The sequence below is a fragment of the Peromyscus leucopus genome, chromosome 7 (assembly GCF_004664715.2).
Source record: "Peromyscus leucopus breed LL Stock chromosome 7, UCI_PerLeu_2.1, whole genome shotgun sequence".
In the NCBI taxonomy this organism is placed as follows: domain Eukaryota; kingdom Metazoa; phylum Chordata; class Mammalia; order Rodentia; family Cricetidae; genus Peromyscus; species Peromyscus leucopus.
Genome location: NC_051069.1, coordinates 69,428,000 through 69,450,890, shown reverse-complemented (window position 1 = coordinate 69,450,890; position 22,891 = coordinate 69,428,000). Strand labels below are relative to the sequence as shown.

General features: G+C 37.4%; 1 protein-coding gene across 4 annotated transcripts in view; it reads right to left on the bottom strand.

Annotated features, from left to right (window-relative positions):
• Nucleotides 1–4,845: 4,845 nt before the first annotated feature.
• Senp6 (SUMO specific peptidase 6) overlaps nucleotides 4,846–22,891 on the bottom strand; it is a 95,619-nt gene continuing 77,573 nt past the window's right edge. For all 4 annotated transcript variants that reach the window (XM_028879845.2, XM_028879846.2, XM_028879847.2 and 1 more), the window contains 6 exons: nucleotides 21,709–22,133; nucleotides 15,177–15,280; nucleotides 13,327–13,415; nucleotides 11,612–11,680; nucleotides 11,375–11,525; nucleotides 4,846–10,366 (listed from right to left, as the gene is read on the bottom strand). In XM_028879845.2, the coding sequence (XP_028735678.1) occupies nucleotides 10,160–10,366; nucleotides 11,375–11,525; nucleotides 11,612–11,680; nucleotides 13,327–13,415; nucleotides 15,177–15,280; nucleotides 21,709–22,133 (1,045 nt within the window). In that variant the 3' untranslated portion in view covers nucleotides 4,846–10,159. The remainder of the gene's footprint in view (nucleotides 10,367–11,374; nucleotides 11,526–11,611; nucleotides 11,681–13,326; nucleotides 13,416–15,176; nucleotides 15,281–21,708; nucleotides 22,134–22,891) is intronic.

Sequence of the window (22,891 nt, the reverse complement as noted above, 5' to 3'; positions counted from 1 at the left end):
GGTTTGTGCAGTCTTGTTTTGTTTTGTTTCTGAATGTTTAATGACTTTCTCTTGGAAGAGCTACATTAAAATAACTGACACGATTGTTGGGTTGTTGAGAAAAAGATGTAGAAAAATATGGCGTGGGGACCTCTAAGGTGGTTCTGCAGGTAAAGATACCTGCTAAGCAAATCCACAGGCCCTGAGTTCCATCCTTTGAACCCACATAAAGGTGCAATAAATGACTCCACAAAGTGGTCTTATGACTTCCACATATCTGCTGTGCATGGTACTTGTGCCCATATACACAGAGCACACACACAGTACACTTTTATAAATACTACTTTAAAAGAAACTGTTGTGTAGACAAGTGTGGTAGCACATGCCTATAACCCTAGTACTCAGGAGACAGAGGCAGGTGGATTGCTTTGAGTTCAAGGCCATCCTGGTTTATATATCAAGTTTCAGGCCAGCCAGGGCTACATAGTAAGATCCTGTCTTATAAAACTAACAGTAAAAAATTGTTGTGAGTGGTTGGAGAGCTGGTTCAGTGGTTAAAGAGCACTTGCTGCTCTTCCTAAGGACAATGGTTTGATTCCCAGCATTCACAAGGTGGCCTACAGCCATCTGTAACTCCAGCTTCAGAGAATCTGATGCCCTCTTCTGGCCTCCACAGACACCAATCAGCGCGTGTACACACACACACACACACACACACACACACACACACACACACACACAGGCAAAGTACTCATATGCATAACACAAAAAGAAATAAATCTTAAAAACTGTTGTGGGAAGCCTTGTGCTTTTCCAAATGTACTACTGTACATGAATTCCTGTCATAAATTAGCAGAATGTTTATTATTAATGTAAAGATAAGCAAACTAAATTAACACAAGTTAATTGATAAAAAAAAACATCTAAGGTTCTTTCTGGGTATAATAAACTTTTAAAAGTTTTCTTTTTGATGTTTTAAAACAAATGCTCATAGAGAGATGTGTTTAATTGTGCAAAGGTGCGGTGACACACAGATGCCATCCCAGCTGCTCAGGAGCTTGAGGCAGCAAGATCACTGAAGCCCTGCAGTAGAAGAGTGGGCAACACTGAGATACTCTGATTTTTCTGTCTGATTTTACATGGGACTGGGAGTGTAACTCAGTGTTAAAAGCATTTGCCTAACGTAATCAAAGCCCTGGATTCAAATCCCGAAACTCCAATGAAGAATAAAAATTGATCATACCGATAGCAATATTTAAATTAACCAGAAAATTAAGAAGCACCCTACCTCAATATAAACCTTCTGAATGGTTCGGAGCTCCAAAATATCTTCCTAAACTAAGAGTGGTGATTCATGTTATTAATCCCAGCACTTGGAGGGAGACAGAGGCAGGCAGATCTAAGGTTACTTCCTAAGTGCCTTTACCCACTGAGCCATCTCATTGGCCCATTGGAAATTTTAAAAATACCTCTTATAGTTTATGCAACAGGGGTATATCATCAATGCATCCAAGTTGTTCCTAGACAGAATATTACTCTTAGTACATTTAACTATTGTAGCATTTAAGGTTAAGCCTTAGTATTGGCATTATTCAAATTGTGAATAGTAGTAATACCATGTAATGGATGTTTGTTAGTTGCGTGGCTGCTTGGTTTATGACAGGGTCTTACTATGTAACCCTGGCTGGCCTGAAACTCACGATGTAGACCAGGCTGGCCATGGATTTGTAGCAGTCCTCCTGTTTCTGCCTCCTGAGTGCTGGGATTACAGGCATGCGCCACCCCAGCCAGCTTTTATGTAATGTATTTTTAAAGGAACATTTTAAAAAATCATATTGCTTCAGCAAGAGAATGAGAATTGTTTCTCAGCTGTGTGCTAAGAAGAGATACAACCACTGGTCATAATGTCAAGTTACTGGGTAACCAAAAAAGCCCAGGGCAAGACTCCCCCCTCTCGCCCCACCACTTTTCCCACCTCCTCCAAGGCAAGTCTCCCACGGGGAGTCAGCAGAGCCTGGTACATTCAGTTGAGGCCGGTCCAAGCCCCTCCTCCCTGCACCAAGGTTGTGCAGTGTCTCACCATAGGCACTAGGCTCCAAAAAGCCCACCCATACACCAGGGACAGATCCCAATCCCCCTGCCCGGGGGCCCTCCAAACAGTTCAAGCTAAACAACTGTCTCACGTATCCAGAGGCCCTCGTCCAGTCCCTTGGGGATTCCACAGCTATTGGTCCACAGTTCACAGGTCATGGGTTTCTACTAGTTTGGCTAGCCGTCTCTACGTTTTCCCATCACGATCTTGATGTCCCTTGCTTATAGAATCCCTCCTCTCTCTCACAGATTGGACTCCTGGAGCTCTTATACAAATTACTATTGTTAAATCTAATTGTGTTAGGAAGGTTTACTGCTAGGGAGATGTTAGCATTTCTACAGCACTGCCTTCCTGTTTAAAAACTGCCCTTTAATTTTTGTAAGGCTATGGTTTATAGTTGTCAATAAAATCCTGTATTTTCTCATTTAGGCAACAAACTGTTCTTTAAAAAGAAGTTTTGTGGTGGGGAGGGGGATGCATGTGGAGATCACAGCGCTCAAAGGAGTCAGTTCTGGAGACCAAACACAGGTTTTCAAGCTTAGTAGTACGTGCATTTACCCACTGAGCCATCTTGCCAACCCCAGGCAACATGTTAGTTTTATTCATAATCACATTTACAGTTCTTTGCCACCAGTTATTTTTTTTTCTTCTCCAATTATTGTTCTACATTCTCATTGTCAGAATTAACTTTGGGTGTATTTATCCAGGCACTGCATCTGATTCTCTTATGTGTTCTATTATCTTTTTAAAAGTCCAAATGGAAATGTTCCATTTTCTCCCTGAAATTTTTTTTCTTAGTACGTTTGCTGTAAAAGACTGTACCTAATTTTACATTAAGTTAAATGGTTTTAAGTGTTTTACAACGCTTACATGTAGTACATTGTTACTTCTTTACATTCTCTCCATCCAGCGCTGGGGAGCAAGTCCTGAACTTCTCACATGCTTGGTAACTGAGCTACACCCTTGTCCTATCTCCTTGCTTTTGAACCCCACCTCCTCTAGAACTTCTTATGAAAAGTAGATGGGTTTCATAAATGAATCGTCATACTTTGAAGAGCTTTTATGGCCTGGAACAATTTGATGTTGCCTCAAAGTTCAAAAAGATGAACTGATCTACTTGGTGCAAGTTTCTGGTATAGGCTCTTGACATTTTTACCAGCACCTTCTAAGTGTGGATATTCTAGCCAAACTTTTGCTTCTTGAATCTGATGCTTTCAAGTTGTGGTCACAGTGTTATAAGTTGTCTCATTTTTTAAGCTTTTTTTGTCTTAGACACAACTCCTTTCCTTTGAAATTAATTTTTTTCATTAGGCTCAAGAATTTATTATGTATTTATCTTTTTAAAAACTAGATTTGTGAGTTTTGGAGGGAGTATGATAACATGGTGGAATAACTCCAGTTCACTGATTCTGTGTTTTCTTTGTTGAACAAAATACACTTGATGGTTCTGTCTGTCTATCTATCTTGGTTTTGGTTTTTTGTTTTTGTTTTGTTTTGTTTTAAACAGGGTTCTCTATGTAGTCCTGACTGTCCTGACCTCGCTCTGTAGACCAGATTTGCCTCACTTGGAGATCTCTCTGCCTCTGCCTCCCAAGTGCTGGGATTAAAGGTGTGTGCCACCACTGCCCACCTTGGTTGTCCTATTTTAACACTAGTTTTTCACCTCTCATTTTTCATTCTTTGTCTAATAGGATGTTTAAATCTCTAACCACTTTTTGCATTTTCATTGTCCTATAGACCAGGCTTAATGAAATGAGTAGACCAAGTTTTAAAAAGTAGAAATTTCAGAAATCTCAGTAATTTAGCATGAGAATTGACAGTTAAATGTAAAGGAGGATATTTAATCAATGGTGCTGGCACAAACTGAAGTCTTCAAAAAACTCTTTTGAATAAAACAACCATATCTTTTGCCATATACAGAAATAAATTTCAGTTTCATTACTTACAATTTAAAATCTTTTAAGGATTATTTGCCAGTGTGCACTACCTCAAGTCAAAAAGGAGCCCCTTAACCAAGTTTTAAAAATCAAATAATGTATAAAAATAAAAAATTCTGCTATGGAAAATACCACATGAAATCTATTGTATAAATGGTAATGAATAAAAACGTACATTTGTAGCCAGGTATGGGTTATATAGGCTTATGATACCAGTAGCTGGGAAGCTGGTGGCAGGACACCCTGCTAGGGCAGCCCCTACACAGCAAGGCCCTACACATCTGTAACAAATGGCGATGTGCTCTGAACAAAGTCAGACACTGTTGGCAAAGACCATCCAGACCAGTGATAGAGGAGAGTGATGGCGGCAACAGAGAGGAGCTTTGCCTACAAGACCTCAAGATCAAGAATGAACACCTCTAGGGAAAAACTAGAGACAGAATGCCCACTACTGTGGAAGTCACAAAACAATCTTCCTCTCCTGGAGAAATGGTAAAAGCAAGCTTCGCTGTTCAACTGAAGCTAGAAGGTGCAGACGTGTGTAGAAGGGAAGGGCAGCAGCATGGCTTCTATTGGGTGGGTGGGAACTTTGAGCTGACCTGCTGCCCCCAGCCTCCCTTCGCACTCTGAAGAAGGAAAGGAGCTGCGTCAGACCGAGCTCAACAACAAATAAGCAGAGCTCCCCTCCTTCCCCTTCGCATCTCTGGACTCCTATCATGATCAAAGAAAGGTGACGATTTTGTAAAGGTTCTGTAAATGTTTCTATAGCACAGGCAAAACTAGAGTGGTGAACAGAGCGAGACAAGGCTAAATAATTTCCATGAGACACTGCTGAGACAAGATTCTAAAAAGTATTTATAAAAGTTATCCTAGTTTTATAAGAAAATTGTATTTGAATACATTTATTATATAAATGCATAGAAAAATATTATGGATATGGGGAAACCACAAAAGAGGTAGGAAAGAAAAGTTCAGAGCATAATAAAAAAAATCAAAACTTTAATTACATGTCTCAGTTCAGGTATAAAACACAGGTAGGAGAAGACAAGATCATACAGTACTTCAGCAAGCCAGTGTGGGGATGCTTGGTGCATCAAGCCTTCCACAGCTGACTGCAACGTCACTAAGAAGTCATGTGTACCAGTGGTCCTCAAGTGTGCTCTTGCCTATAATCTGTTAGGGTTGTAAATTTGTAGACTGCACTACACACTTGAGTCAGGGACCAGGCTTGGCAACTTACGTTTATGATTTCCATTAATTTTGAGACAAAGTCAAATTTGATAAGATACAGTCTTATTTCAGAGGTTAAAATAAGGAAATCCTTCTTAGAAATGAGGCCATTTATTAGACTGCCACTTACCATCTTCTTTTCTTCCAATATGCAAATTCTTCCCTATTTTCAACCTAAATTCCCAATACTTAGATCTGCTCCACTAAGTCCTGTTTTGTTTCCTTTGCCTGTTCTTTCCTTGGGTCCAGTCAGCTGACAGAAGAGGATAGGGAGCGCCAAGTCAGGGCAGAGAACTATACAAGCACTTGGGTAGCTTAGAGTTAGGAGATCTTGCATAACTAGATCAAGCATGAGTTGCTCTCAAATTAAACCCATCTAGTCTTTTTCTGTGAAGGAGCATTGGTATTTAATTCTAATTTTACACCTTCTTTTCATGAGGTTTGTACTTAAAAATAGAAAGCTTTGTCTAAAAAATTAATGCTCTTTATCTCTTTGGTAGTGTCTCAAGTTTTAGGAATGATTTGGCTTTTACCACTTAGGTTAGTAATGTCTAACATTAATCACTTTTTCTATTTTAAGCAGTATATGCTTGTGTGGCCTTTGAATCTTTTCTGATTGGGATAAAGAACAGCCTTTCGAGTTCTTGTTGCACGTTCCTAACAGGAACACTTCAAATGGGGCCACTGTGTCTTTCCAACATTCCTACCACACAGATGTATTATTCCATGCCTCACCTTGAGAACACAGTTTCATGACAAGACTGCTTTCATTCTGGTCCCATTTTCATTAATACACGCTCTTTTCTGCATGCACACTTGATTGTGTTACTCATGTCTGAAATGCTTCCGTAACTTTTCACAGTAATGATCAAGATCTTGAACATGGCCACAAGGCCCTGCATGATTAACTTGCACAAGGCATTCTAAGAAACTATACAAATGTTTACACATGATTTAAAAACAGCATATTCAGAGCAGCCTCTTACATCCCACTTCAGAGATCAAGACTCTACCACAGTACATCTCTAGAAAATCACTAGTATCTTATTTGTACCTAATTTTATCAAATACAGGTTAACCTAGCAACTTTGTTTAACGCTGTGAATTCAAGAGACTTTCTTGGGGACCTATCTGTCTCACAAATTGGAAGTACTAGCAGTACACGAATCTCCTAAGATCATTAAGGAAGTGCATTCATTTATCTAAAATGCTCTACACAATGTCTAGCATTCAGTACATGCTTTATCAGTGAAGCAATTATCATTTTAAGCCAAAGCATCTGTCTTTCTACTTCAGACTTTACTCTTCCTCTTCTAGACTACTACCAGTGGTTCAAATGTTACCCCTTCAGGAAGTCTCTAACCTGAGACCCCGAGATTACTCTTTAGACATACTTTTTCATGGCTGGTACTCATTTGTGAAGCCAATGACTGTTGTTTCCCAACACACTGTGAAGCAGGAAGATGGTGTCTATCTGGTCCTATACTATGTACTAGGTGCTCAAAACACTGAATGTTTAAAGACTTTAAAAATCTAATTAAAGTCTTCTGTTACTTGTATAAAGCTAATTATGATAACATGTTTTATTATAACTTTGAACAACTTTCAGTAAGATAAGTTTAAAATATTCGAAATATGTTAATAAAACAGCTTACAAAAGAATACTTTTTTGCACAGATTTTGATGGAAGAAAAACATGTCTTTAGGTATGAAGTTCACCAATTGCAATTTAGTTCTAACATAAAAGATGGAGTGGAAGTCAGAAGGAAGTTCAAACGTCTGTAAGAGGTTCAGAGGTAAGGGAGCAGCCTGCAAACAGCCTTTCAATTCACTTCCATAGCTTTACAGGATTTCTATTCTCATGTTTGTTGGGATTTGATGACTTTACAAAAGATATCAATTCTCTTTTCCCTAAATGAATTCATTAATGTGAAAAAATTAATTTGTAACCTTTTCCTTACAAAAGTTATTTTCCTAATGGTTACAGAAAAAGCTTCTCATAAAAATTTATTTCACCAATGCCCATTTATTTATTTTCAAAATTCTAAATAATAAACTCAACTATTGAAAAAAATTGTTTTTAAATCCTCAATTCAGCTTCAAAACAATGTTCTCTTAAAGTTCAGTTCACAAAATATCTTCAGTTGTTTACTCTAGGAGTTCTTGGAACAGAAGATATGGCCAATTATATATAGTGGTCTGTAATTTTACTTAATAATCCTACGTATCCACACTAAAGACTTGGAGAAGTCCTGTGGAGCAATCTGTTTAACTTGCTTGAAGCTGTTCTCCACAGCTGATCCTGGCCACAGAACTGCTGCTCTACAGAATGCCCTGACAATGCTGTTGCCTGCCCTCACTCCACACGGCAGCTTTCTATCTGAACACAGCCTTCAGAGACTACAAATAGGCTTTACAGAGAAAAATACTAAAGTCATTTTGGAGACAAAACACAAAGCAAATCATTTTGTGCTTTCAAATAAAACGTTCCACATTTAATTGACTCACTTAAGCACAAGCTGCATGCAAAGAAAAGCTAACTGTTTCGGGTTTAAGTGAAACTGAAGGAACTTCATCACATTCTCGGCTGTCTGAAGAAAGCATGTCAGTGACGCCAAAGGGACGGGACTGGCTAACCACCACCTTTCCCCCTAAACTACCAGGAGCTCAGACACATACAAATTTTATGGCAAGTAATCTAAAACTCTTCTAAAAATGATTAGCTGTTATTCTATCCAACAAGAAAACCAATACAGCAGCTCTATCTAATTAGTGAAGTCACCAGATAGCCTCATGCAGTTCTGGTGTCAATGACAGACTTCTGACTTCCAAGTTCTGTCACACTGCTTGTACTAATCACACATCTTAGGTAGATCTCCACTTTAAACTATTTATACAATCTTTATTTTTCATGTTGAAACAAAAATATTGACTAGAATTAGCCATAGGAACAAGCTGTAATTTTACTTTAACAAGTTATCTAACACTATAAAATATAGCTATTAAGAATAAAAAAAAAAAAAAAAACCAAAAAAAAACCCACCACAAGCTTTTAGGATAGTTTTAGTTTGAGACAGTGTCTCACCATACTGCGGGCTGACCTTGAACTCAGGGTCAAGTGGTTAAGTACCTCAGCCCCTAAGCAGGTGGCATTAACTGGCATGTGCCAGTATACCTGGTCCTTACACTAACTTTTCCAGTTCCCTCAGATTTTGGCAAAATAGAGTTCATTTAAAAAATAAAGTTTGCCAACCTTGTTTATACTTTCTATTAAAGTTTTTGTTTTTTAATTCCTTTGTTTTGTTTTTTGGTCTTCACTAGAGAACAAAAACATTTTGGTTTTCAGTTAGGAATAAAATTTTAGAAAACTCTTGTCTTACATGTCTGAGCTAATTACACCGCCTAGCAGTTGTCAAGTCTTCCTAAAAAGAAACAAGAGAGTTAAACTAGGCCAAAGGAAAGCAGACACACACAGCTGATGGCACTAATGGTGACTCTCCTTGCACTTATTTGATCTGTCACTAGAGTCTCCAGTTATTTTTTCCCATCCTCCCCCATGCCAAACCTTTCCCAGTACCTCACTAAACTCATTAACAGTCTAAATTGTGGCTCACAGTGCCAGAGATGGCCACGTTAGAAATAAAGTAGATGATGATAAAATGACCTTTTATTATCACTTTTTTTTTTGTTATATGGGCATTTAAAAATTCACTAACAAAGATGACTTAAAACATATATTTTAAGTCTTACACTTAGCCTGAAAGAACTAGATACCATTCATTTGAGAAAATAATAGTTTCTACATATACCAGTGAACTCTACAAGAATTACAAATGTGGCTTCAAAAGCTCCACATTTTTCTACTTTTGTTTGCTACTGGGGACTGAAACAAGAGGCCTCCAGCTTGTTAAGCATGCATTCTACTGAACTACAGGCCTAGCCTCACATTTTCTCACCCTAAATGGAAAACTCAAAATAAGACCTTTTGCTGCACTATGCAATTAAAGAGAGGATGTTTGCATTTTAAAATAATTTACACAGAAAAACTCAAGCTAACGGTCTGATACTTTATCAAAACAATGAGAACAAAATAATGAAAAAATAGCAGAAGTTACAAAAAATAAATTCCTATTTGAATTCCTGTGTTTACGCAGATTAAAACTGTTCCTTAACTAGTTCTACCACACAGGCTGCAGCATACCGTACGGTAAATACAAAGGTTGTATTGGGTGTCTGAGATTCCAGCTGCACTGGCCAGGACAGAGTTCACCTGAGTCGCAGAGTGTGTGCCAGTGCAGTTAGTCAGACTTCACTAGGAGAAGTCAAGGCGCATTGTCTTTGATTGCTCTTAATAGTGTTTAAGTATCTGTGTACAATTATAAATATTTATTACATTTTGGGGTTTCTCTGAACAAACTCAACGAGCATGAATTGAAAAGATGTTAATTTTTCTTGTATGCAAGCATATAAAGATGCATTTTTAGTTTAAAATGTCTCTGACAATTATATTTTCACATTTTTGAGTATTTTGGAACAGAGGTTAAAAAAAAAAAAACATAGATACATATATATTCCCATGAAATAAAATCACACTCTGAGGAATTATACAAGTTCACTAAAGAATATCAAATTAATCATTTCCTCCTATAAATAGTTTATTTGTGTTTAGAAGTTGCAGTTTTAGTACTATTAACAGAAAATACATAACAAAGGTTTCCTAAAAGTGAAAAAAATAATTATAAATGTTGGAAAAATTGGCCTCATTAACATATTTACAGACTTTTACTTAATACATACTCCTTTGGAAATTACTTATGTGACATTTTTACAGCATTAACATCCCCAAACCTCTTAGTGAGCATGTCGGCTCTTTACTGTCTGTAACCAAAGTTGCACGCCATGTGAGCTCTGAAGCTCCTGGTCACTCTGACACACTGCTGGCATACTGCTCAGCTCCTTCCCCAAAGGCTGTCTCCACTGAGGAAGGGGCCTTCAGCAGCTTCTCTTTACTCTGCTCTTCCTGAAGCTTCAGAATTATGTTTCGGATTTCTTCTCTTTTTGTTTTCATTCTAGGAGGAGGAAACCAGTTCACCAAATTCATGGGTAGTTCAAAATTTAGTATTGGATTCTGAAAATAAGAAGATTAAAGGCCTGTTAGAAAATTATAATGGGTGACATTTTAATTTCAACTACAATACTCAAAAGTTAAGTATCAGTATCTATTCACTGAGTTGGCACTAGAGATAAAAGCAGTATTGGCTTATGAAGCTTACTGTCTAGATTAGAGGCTGGTAACTATAGTTATTATAGTTATAGTACAGGCCATACCCTATTTCTGCAATAAAGTTCTTGTTCAAGCAGAAGCAAACAAATTGACAAACAGTTTGTAGTTGTTTGTGCAACAGTAGAACTGAGAGTTGCTAAGAGTCTCCACAGCTGCAAAACACAAGTCTTTACTCTCAGGCCCTGCCTAAGGAAGAAGGCCAGCACCATGCTAGATAAAGACAGTCGACCTTGGCCAACACTGTGACAGGAGGTAGGCAGTGAAACAAGAACAATGCTGTTTAGATGTAGTTAGCCAGCCACAGACTGACAGAAGCATCGGGAGTGAGCTTCAAGGCTTTGAGACACGGCACAGCAAGAAACAGACTGACTTTCAACTGGCCAAAGTACAGTGCAGGCCACCACAAGGGTTTGTTCTTTAGCTCAAGAGTACCAGGGAGCCACCAAGTATAAACGTGATGAGAGTAATCTGATCAGTTTCTAGAAAAGGACTGTGATGAGCAGAAGGCAAAAGGCATGAGAATCTGGTGTAGCAGCTCAGAATGACACTAGTATCCTGGACTTGGAAAGTACATAGACAGGAATGGACAGGTGATCAAACAGCATGAATCACAGGCAAGATTGGTAAGGTAGAAAATAAGCTAGTGGAGAGGACAGGTTCATCAGAGATGATCAACAAGCCTGAGATTTGGGATCAATAATTACAGTATTTTTATATCTTAAAAGGTCTCTAACTTGGGAGATTTTGTTCTTTACAATCATTTTTAAGATGAATTACTTTCTTATTGTGTTCATTACATGAAATACAAATACCTATTTCATTATTTTACAGATAACAAAAACTGAAACTCACCTCAAAAAAGCTCTCTACATACTGCAGTATGTACACGCCACAGTCGCTGAAATTGTTCTGCTGTGGAACTTTTGGGTTGGAACCTCTCATAACATCTTTGGAAAAACTTCTTTTGCTTCCTTTTTTAACCTCCCATTCCACTTCTAAATACCTACAATGCACAGGTACCAATACACACATGTAAACTCTGCCTCGGCTACAGTGTATCAAACAAGCAGGTTACAGTTTTGAACTTACTCTCTTAGGATTTTGACAACATTTGACCTAGATGGGCCTCTGAGTGAGTCCATAAGTAGGATACAGGGTCTGCAGGATAGAAATAATAAAAGTTAAATGAGTTATAATGTTACATATGCACAAGAAAATTTAAAATAATGCATCAATACTATAAAAAACCTTGAAATTTTCTTTTGTTTCAATAAAATACTCAGGAAGGAAAGCAAACCTTACAGACAGAAATTTAGGTTATCTATGGTAATATTAAACATTACATTATAGAATAGTAATGTAACTCCAGCATAATAAAAAGGAACCCTATAAAAGTTAAGTATTGTGTGTGAGCATGCACATGCACATGTATGTGCCATGGCAAGCATGCGAAGGAAGAAGCTGAGGGGGCTGGCTCTCCCCTTCCACTACATGGGTTCTGGGTATCATCAGGCTTGCCAGCAAATGCCCTTACCCACTGAACTATCTACTGAACTACAACTTGTTAGAGAAAACCAAACAGGTAATCCCAAGAATTTGTTTATGATGCAATGTATTTTTTAGGCAAGATTTCATTTTAGAATATGCTATGCAATTCAGATCTAATCTTCAGAATTTTAATTCTGTAGAAGTATGTTGTAAACTCGAGCCAGGTGGTGGTGGTGGTGGTGGTGGTGGTGGTGGTGGTGGTGGTGGTGGTGGCGGCGGCGGCGGCGGCGGCGGCGGCCCACGCCCTTAATCCCAGCACTCAGGAGGCAGAGGCAGGTGGATCTCTGTGAGTTCGGTGACAGCCTGGTCTACAGAGCGAGATCTAGGACAGGCTCCAAAGCTACACAGAAAAACCCTGTCTCGAAAAACTCAAAAAAAGAAAAAAAGATGTATGATGTAAACTCAAAATAAATAAGGAAATCTAACATGCAAAAGTAGTCCAAAATGTTAATCTTTTCTCCTCTCCATTCTACCTCCCCCATCTCTCTTTGCTAAGGATTGAACTCAGAGCCTTGAACATGCTAAGTATACATCTAACTCTGAGCTAGCTACACTGATCAGGCCTGATACAGATCTCTTAACTATGAGTTATATTCCCTCTATATATCTATATTTTCTTTTATAAATGAAGTATGCCTTTCAAGGTCCATTAATGCAGTTTTTGCTAACATTTTCCACAGCAAAGTAAAAGGAGGTTAAGTGTAGTACTAGGCAGTACTGATTCACTTAACGGGTTTGGGAGTCTCTGGGGATATTTTAGAACACACATGTATTTCTGGAAATTGGTAATGACATACTCTATCTTCAGAGTTCCCACCTGCACCTTGTCCCTTCAGTAAAGCACACAGTCTCAGATACACCAGGATATGAAGCATGACTGAACTTCCTCTCCTAGAATTCTGTCAAGTCTGAGTGAGTCTCTAAGTAGAAAACAGGTCTGCAGGGTGGGACCACCTAACATTAACTGCCAACTTCATGCTACTGTTTCGATTATATATGGTGTTTTCTCCTCAAAAATATTATCTACAAAGTTATAGCGGTTCATTATAAAGGTGTGTAAGCATCTGTGGGAGCAGGAGCAAAGGAGAAGCCAGAAACAGCCTCCCTGTTCCATCTCTGGACAGCATACCCACTATTCCTCCATGATCCTGAGAGCACCTGTAAATTCTGCTTAAGTAAGATCTGTTCTGTTGTGTTTCATTCTATGACTCCAAAAACAAAACCCACACAGCTTGCAGGATGCAGTCAATGCTTACTGTTTACAGATAGTGGGTTTTAGGTGCCACTGTCCTATTTCTGAATTGTAGTTTTCATCAGCAAGGAGGCCATCATCACTGCTATCATCCTGTAAGAGACAGCCTTTGGTTAGTTATTAGGAACCTGCTACTGAAATAACTAATAATCTAAGGAAACAGCATCACACACAAAACTCTTTCAAATAAATGGCAACACTTCTAGTCCCAGGGAAGAAGCTGACCTAGAAAATTCAGCATGCTATTCAATTAAATTTATCCAATGCTAAAACACTAACATCGAAGATTTATTCACTATTGTATGTGTGTATGAAGTGTGTAAGTACACAGGCATGCAGGTGGAGATCAGGGGAAACTTTGTGGAGTCAGTTTTCTCTCCTTCCAAACTTAGGTGGGTTCTGGATACAACTTAGGTTGTCAGCAGGTGCAGCGAGTCCTCTGCCCAACACGCCAGCTCACCAGGCCTTCAGTGTTAGAACAAGCTCTCGGGTGTTTATATATGGTGAAGGAGGGTTTATATTAGCTTTTCCTTTCCACTCAGTCTTGTGAAATAAAAGGTCATTTTTCAATTATCCATTGGCTTATAATATATGGCCGGAAAATAAAAGTTATTTTCCTTTCTACCACATGAGATTTCCAATGTGAAGTGCAAAGTAGTGCTAAGAAGTCTGTTTCAAATTTCTGATATTTGTATTATATCGCCCATCATGTAAAGCCTATATAAGTTGTTTAAATATAAAAAACTTCACAATCTTAATCCTGTCTCAGGCCACATATCTGAATAGGAACCCTGAGGCCTGTAGCACGTAGTCATGGCTCACAGTGAGTCCTTAAGTCTCCTCTGGTAAGAGCAGTTAGCTGTTATGTAAACTAATGAATGAGTATCTTACAGTTATTCATCATAAACTAAACACCCCTCGCCACCAGACTGAGCAAAAAGGAAAATTGTGCAGCATGAAGTATGAAGATACTAGGTGAACAACTCAGTCTTTCCTAGTACTAAAACCAGAAGCCCGAGTTTGATCTCAAGGACCCACATGGAGAGAGAAGATAAAGATGCCTGCTATTTGTGCTGACTCCTACGTGCCCACTGGGGTGTGCAGGTGTGCGTCCCAACACAAAACAAACAAATATAATTTTAAACAGAAAATTTAAGAAACACTATGTTACAGTTTCTCATTAACTTTTCTTACAATTTAAACAAACTATCTCCAAAACTATAATTTATATGTAAGCGTTTATGATATTTATTAGGGCAAATAAGATCCAGGAAATAGTATAATTCACCTATGGTGCTAATTAAATATCTGTTCTTATAATACATGCACATTAAATTGGAAAAAAAAGAAAATAGCCACTGGATAAGTAAGAAAAAAGTACTGGGAAAGTGAAAAAAATGATAATTTTGCTATCTTATGTATACCACAATTATGTGTACTACATACTTGAATATTTTACTACTTGCCTCTCAGATATTGCTAGACCAAAGGTCAAGTATAGCCCATAAATGTTTTGAAAGAAAATATGATATTTTATTTTATCCAATGCTGGACATCAAACTGAGGGCCTAGTACATAATAAATAAGTCCTCTACCACTGAGCTATACAGTCGCCGCTCCAAGAGAATTAACTTTATATTAAAACTTTCGCAGGGGGTATTATATCATTGTGATATATATAACCCTATATCACAATTTCAACAACACTAATATGTGTCCTGGGAACTTCTAACTAGAAAACTGGTTTTGTTTTGAAATACAACCCCAATCAAGAAGCCATATTGCCTCTGTCGCTGGTTGAAGGAATAGTTCCTAAGATTCTGTAACAGATTTTCACAAAGCATCTGATTTTACCGGGTCATCCTGATCTTCTGAGAAGTCAATGAGTTCATCTTCAAGCATTCTACCACCTTCAGCTGACTGATCACCGTAGTTTAGTCTGATTTTGCTTAAGGCATCTGTATCAATAGGAAACACTGTAAGATAAAAAGCTCAGGCCTATAACCCAGTGCATAGAATACTGAAATGAATACTAATAATATAAGACAGCTGAAGGTAGGTACAAAAATCTGCTATAGCATGTAATACAACAAATATAAAGTAGGTTTTTTTTTAATAAAAACATGGATTGATGTCAAATTACAGAACTATTCTATTACTCTATTACCCGAAACTTATGAAAAAATAAAAACAAGGTTATATAAATCTGTGTACGAATCTGTCTGTATGTATGTAAGAGTGTGCCAGATAGTGAATATAAAGCTTTAAGAGTCCAAAAACAGTAATTCCTAAACAAAACTATAAGCCCTATATAGAATAGACTACAAGATAAAAATGTATAGCTTTAAGATTAAAATTATGAAAACATGGAAAAAACAAAGGGTAAAAAACAGTACAAATAAATAGACTTGCTTCTGTACATATCAGAAAAAGAATAATATAGCAGGCGGTAGTGGTATACATCTTTAATCCCAGCACTCAGGAGGCAAAGGCAGCAAATCTCTTTGAGTTCAAGGCCAGCCTGGTCTACAAGGTGAGTTTCAGAACAGCCAGGGCTGTTATACAAAGACACCCTGAGGTGTGTGTGTGTGGGGGGGGGGGGGGGGGTTATGAATATAACCATCATGTTAGAATACTAGTTATAAACAAAATCCTGCAACTGTTTACTTAAGTTTGGTTATATTACTATTTTTCAATAAAATGAAACCCCACAAACCAACTATAGGTTTTTGTGGTGTTGGTACCACAAAAGTAAATGGTTCATAGGATAAAACTGAATTGATATGCTTTAAAGTTCATTCTAAGAATCAGAACTGTTAAAAGTCAATCATTTTGCTAAAAGAAGATTGTCAAACCAAGTATTTAACAGAAATTTTAAATTTATACAAAACTGAGTCAGAGACTTTAATACCACATATACCAATATTGTTTAAAAGAATGTATGACATTTCAAAAATTCATAAAGAATGACCTTTAGGTATTTTAGGTAGAAAAGTTTACTTCAATCTAGGTTACAAAGCTGTAAAGTTTTGTTTTTTTTTTTTTTAATTAAACAAGGTATCATGAGAAAGAAGATAAATAAAATGTACTCCTAAAAAAAGATATATAAATCAAAATGCTATAATCAGAAACATACTAAAAATAATCAAGCACAATTATAACCCTTCTGTTATACACACAATAACCTCTTTATCTGTTTCAGAAATTAAGTATTTTAAATTTGTCTAAATCTAAAAATCTGTACACATCCCCAGGCAATTAAAAAGTCAACACAATCAGTTTCCTATCTATAAAGTATTATTACATTAATATTTACCTTGCACCAACTAAAGTATTTCAAAAATCATCAAAAATAATATAATCTATGGCCAGACCACTCTGCATGTGTCTGATTCTCAATGGAACTTAGAAGTTAAGCAGGGTTAGGCTTGGTTAGTACTTGAACGGGAGAAAGTAATTTAAATAATTCAGCTTTCAAAAAGTATCTTTCAGGCTGGGCGCAGTGGTGCATACCTTTAATGACTGAACTCAGGAGGCAGATGCTAGGGTAATCTCTAAGTTTAAGGCCGACTAGTCTGGGCAGTGAGTTCTAGGTCAGCCAGTGCTACACAGCAAGGCCTTGTCTAAAACAAGGTGGGGGGGGGATGGAGAGAAGACTCAGCAGTTAAGATTAAGAACATATTACTGCTCTTAAAAAGAACCCAGGTTCAATTCCCAGCTCCCACATCATGAGGCAATTCCAGCTCTAGGAGGATTCTATACCTCCACCTCTGGCTTCTGGGGGCACCTGCACATACCCAGAACACATATATGTATTTAAAAATAATTTTAAAATAAGTGAAAACAAAAGTATCCTATAAAAAAGCAAACATTTATATATTTACTGTGTATGTGTATGTGTACACACACTTCTGTGTGTGTAGATCAGAGCATAATTTTCAGGAGTCAGTTTTCTCCTTCCAACATCTGGGTTCTGAGGACTGAATTCAGGTTACCCAGCCTTGGTAGCAGACACTTTTACTCAATGAGCCATCTCTGCAGACCAGTATCTACCTATTTGAGTGTGACTGTAAATTTTAAATCTACAGCTGGGCGGTGGTGATGTGCACTTTTAATCCCAGCACTAGGGAGGCAGAAGCAGGTGGATCTGTGAGTTCGAGGCCAGCCTTGTTTACAGAGTGAATTCCAGGACAGGCTCCAAAGCTACATAGAAAAACCCCATCTTGAAAACAAACAAACAAACAAACAAATAAATAGATAAAAATAAGTTTAATGACCCCCACCCCAATTTTTAAACCCGCATGTTCCTAATGTCTTCAATCTGGTCAATTATTTTACATGATGTCCAGCTGAAAAAAACAAGTGGCAAGTAGTGATATCATACATTACCTTCCAACAGCTGGCCTTAAAGCTGTAGACATAATCCTATTTATTTACTGTGGCATGTTATCTGACACTATTAGTCAACACTTGTTAATTACATGGATCTGAGTTAAAATTATGTGAACTTTTTAAAATACATCTTTTGAACTATATAGCCAGGCCAAAAATAGAATTTAGCTACTTAGGCATTAATTAATTAGGGCACAAACTTTTTAATGAGCTCCTAACTTTTCATGTGCCATCATTCTAAGACTGGTTAGGTGAGAAAGTGACATTTAGAGAGCACCCTTACTTAGTGTACTTTTGAGCCAATGAGCTCTTCAAAGCATCTGATAAAAGCTAAGGAACCACTGTGTGTGTGTGTGTGTAGGTAGGGTGAGGGAACAACCACCACCTCACTTTAGAGCACCACCTCTCAAATTGTGGGATGCTGCCAGCATTGAATTAAAACATTTTAAAAAAACCATATTAGTGTTAGCTCTCACACAAACAAGAAATTGTTTTGTGAAACAATTCTTTCACAGATCTTCCTTTTAATTATAGAGATATAATTGATGTGGGTGCATACATATGAAAGGAAAACAAACACACAGCTACAAGAAAAAGACAAATAAACCTGTTAATCATGGACCCTCTATAAAACATTGTTTTGTACTTTAATCTCCACTAGGGTTTTGAGACTGTCTTCCAACAAAACTGTCTACTCAATAAACAACAACTTGCAGGGGGTACTTGGAAGTTCTGTAGCTGGTGTACATAAAGCCCTAAGTTGTGCTCCAATACATATAGTCTCTCACTTCTTTATTTGAGCTCACATTAAAGTGTGTTAAAATTATTGTTCAAAAAGAAACTATTTTATACTATTAGTGGTATTGCTGACTGAATTCAGGGCCTTGTGTCCTATTCATTGAGCTATATTCCTTAGTCTTATTTTTAAATAGCTGTGATAAAAGATAATTCATAACATTCACCCATTTCAAATGCACAATCCAGTGGTTTTTAGTATAGAGTTGGCCCTCTCTATCTATGGGCACTGTCTGTGGATTTGACCAAGTATGAATCAAGAATATTGTAGGGCAGGGGTTACAGCATGATGGTGCACACCTTTAATACCAGCACAAGGGAAGCAAGCAGATGTCTGCAAGTTCCTGACCAGCAAGGATAAACAGTAAGACCCATTCTATAAAAAAGATATTTGGGGAAAATTTTTGTTTATACTCAACATGTAATATAAACTCCTTTCCCTTCTAGTTCCCCGAATAATTCAGTACAGGGACTTGGAATACAGCTAAGTGAGAGTACTTGCCTAGCATATATAGGTTCTAGGTTCAATCTCTAGCACCATAGATAAAAACTAAGAGTAAAGAAAAGCAGAAGTATTATTTAAAACTACGTATTTACAACAAATTAGATGATGTAAGTAACCTAGAGAAGCTTTAGAGTAAGGAGGCTGCAAACACACCATAAATGAATATGAATACTATGCCATAGCATATACATAAGGAACTTGAGCACCCATGGATTTGGGAACCTTTTTGGGCGGAATGGGGCTGGAATCAATCCTCCACACATTCTCAAAACTAGCCATATATTCACAACAATGCGTAACTACCTGCCATCACAATATTGTTTTTAATATTAAATCTAGGTGGTGCTGGGGATTGAATCCAGGGTCTCACCAAAACTAGGCAAGATCTCTACCACTGAGCTCCATCATCAGTCCTCAAAATCAACTTCAAAGCCTCCAAAAGAAATCCCATATTAACAGTCTGTCTCTATATTCCCCTACCTCTTATCTTTTCCTGCTGAAACCCCTAAGCAATCAATCACTATTCTATACATTTTCTGGTTTTGGAAATTTCACACAAATAACTTTTTTTTTTAAATCAAGAATTACAATAATGACATCAAAAGAATTACAGGTTAAATACTTGTTTACATAATTTACTTAACTGTATCCTAATGAACTAGACTGTAGACAAAGATTTGATCTGTTTAGCTTTTAATGACCAATTTTTTTGTTCTCTTTCCAGCTCATCTCATGGCTCCAGGACCTTATGAGCTTATTATAGCAAACTATCCTTACAAAAGCTCAGCAACGTCCTCCTTCCCATACCTGTGTCTCTTGGCTTTTTGAGACAGGGTCTCAACATAATCTGGCTGACCGTAAACTTGTTATATAGCAGGGCTGGCCATCAATTCCTGATTCTTCTGTCTCCACTTCCCAAGTGCTAGGATTAGAGGCATGTGCTGCCATGCCAGATGTGAACCTCCTAATTCACCAATACAAAGTGGTAGAGCACCAAAAATATGTTCTTTATTTGCAATTTTCCATAATTTTAATTCCTTTTTTCTATAGCCTACCTTACCTAACAAAAACTTATATAGGTCTATGCACGGTTTAATGTTTGCAAGGCAGAGACTACACTGAGTCTTATGGATTTTTACGGAATAGATTAAGTTTTTAACTGACACATAATACCTGAACATATTCTTGGGGTTGAAGATCGAAGCTCAGTAGCAGAGTGCTTGCTTAGTGTGTATGAGGCCCTATGTTTGATACTGTGCAACAGCTGTGAGGGGCCACCCTAAAAAACCTTAAAGGGTGGAGTAAGATGTTTTGATGTACATGTGCTTGAGTGAGGCTTGTACTGGCTAGTTTATGTTAATTTGATACAAGCTATAGTCATCTGAGAGGAAGGAACCTTGATTGAAATATGCCTCCATGAGATCAGGCTGTAGGCAAGCATGTAGACATTTTCCTAATTTAGTGATTGACGGGGGAGGGTCCAGCCCACTGTGGGTGAGGCCATCCCTAGGCTGTTGTTCCTGGGTTCTATGAGAAAGAAAGCTGAGCAAGCCGTGAGGAGTAAGCCAGTCAGCAGCACCCCTCCAAGGCTTCTGCATCAGCTCCTGCCTCCAAGTCCCTTCTCTGCTTGAGTTCTTGTCCTAACTTCCTCCAATGATGAACAGTGATCTGGATGCATAAGCCATGTAAGTCCGTTCCTTCTCAAGTTTCTTTTGGTCATGGTGTTTTGTCACAGCAATAGTAACCCTGACTAGGATAAGGTTGAAGTCAACACACGGAGTATTTGTGGGTTGGAGAGGAAAGTGACTTGATACCAAAGAATTTTGATCATAACTTTTAGATTCCTGTTAAAGAGGTTAGAAACAATAGTTTCTAATTGAAGGAAATGAGAACCAATTCATGAAAGCTGAAAGGAAATAAAAAAGGCATTAGTATCCCCTTCCTGCAGAACTGAGTGAAGGAGAACGAGGAAAAGGGATCCCACTTTATTTGAAGGAGAAAGCTTTACTTTCTGCCTTTGGACATTTAAACTCAATTCACCAATTTAAAAATTGAGAAGAATGAACATATTTGTCTTGTAAGTTAAACCTATGAAACTACTGTATTTTTGAAACTAGGGAGTTTTTTTATGAAATAAAATGAATCCAAACTCTTATAAGTGGAAAATGTGAAGCCTGAATGTTTAGATTGAGTATCTCTTACAGAAATATCTGGGGCAGGATTATAAATTTCAAGGTTTATTTTTCCTTTGAATTTTGAGTTATTTGTATTTAATACATGTAATATCAAGCAGGTGAAACTCAAGTCTAAGCATGAAATTACTTTTCATTTATCATACATGTACTACACGTATGTAGTATCATACTAATTTTTGTGTGCCTACAACCTGTTACACAAGAATTTTTCAGAGATGCCATAAACTCTAGACTAGAGCTGCGAGCTCTGCTTCTAGGGTTGAAGAGATGAGACCGACTGCAGGAGACACTGGGGGTTTTGAGTAATGTAAGATTTTAAATGTTGGTTGTCATAGTAACTACATGACTGAATACATTAATAAAACTTAAGTGACACCCATCAAGTGAGTTAATGTTATTGTAAGTAAATTCTACCTCAGTAAGCCTGACAAGAGAAAATATGTAGCTTTAACAATTCTATTTGAACTCTTTTACTCTTTCATAGAGTATCAGTACATACCTGGATGACGTACAGAATTTAAACACTCATCCTGTAGGCCATTCTCACTTTTAGTTCTATCAGTAACTTCCTGGCATGCAGATTCTCCATTATTTGATTCTTCGTTTTCATTTATAGCATGATTTTTTTTTTTCACACTACATTTCACACTGTATGTGTTTCTCCGATAACAAGGCTCACTTTCTTCCTGTCCAGCACTGGACTCAGTTACAGTTAAGCAATGCTTTTTGTTTAGCATCTTCTTAATCACAGGCTTGGCAGAAGAGTTCTGTGAACAACTGTCCATTTCACGGGCAGAAGAAACACAACTGTCCTCTGCAGCTGAACTTTTTTGCATGACTGCATTTTCATGGTAATGAGGGTTAGGTTCATATTTTGGTTTGTCCAAACCAGGGAAACAAACAACAGCCAAAAACCAGTGTGCACTGTAAAAACAAACAACACTACTAAACATATCATTGGAAAAGCTCATCATGCTTCTCAATAACTATCAATTGAAATGTTGTTTTTGCAAGTTTGTGAACAAACACTGATCTTTTAAAATTCTTGTATTGTTTGTAACAATTCTCACTTGTTGATTTTATCAATGGTTAACATACCATAATGACCACTAATATTTTTGTTGCTGTTGTTAGGACTATGTACCCTATATTCACTCTTACAAACAATCTTCTTAATCTTTGTTTTTGGAATAAAAGATCCATTCAAATTTTCATTTCATTATCATTTCTCTTTCTATTGTTCGGAAAGGCTTATTATGAAAAGTATATATCTAAATAATCCTTAGTCTTCTGCTATGTTGAAATGCAAATACATTAATATCAAAAGGAAATGGCATTGTTATAAATCTCAAGTATAATTAAGGAGTTTTAGCTATCAAATACAAGTTCATTATGTCACTATATTCAGCTATCAACTGTATAGTCCACCAGGAAAAAAGACATATCGTATAGCCTAATAGTCACTAACAACTTTTTATTTACTAGCCACGGGGTTATGTGCCATGTAATGAGTAGGCTATAGATCAAAGAAGACTTATTAGCTGAGTATAATATCTGTCCTGTAGACAGATAAATAAAATATGTCAAATAAATATTTTCTCAGTAGAAAACACTTTTTCATCCACTGCTTCAGATCAAACCCAGGGCCTTGAGCATATTAGGCAAGTACCCTACCACTGACC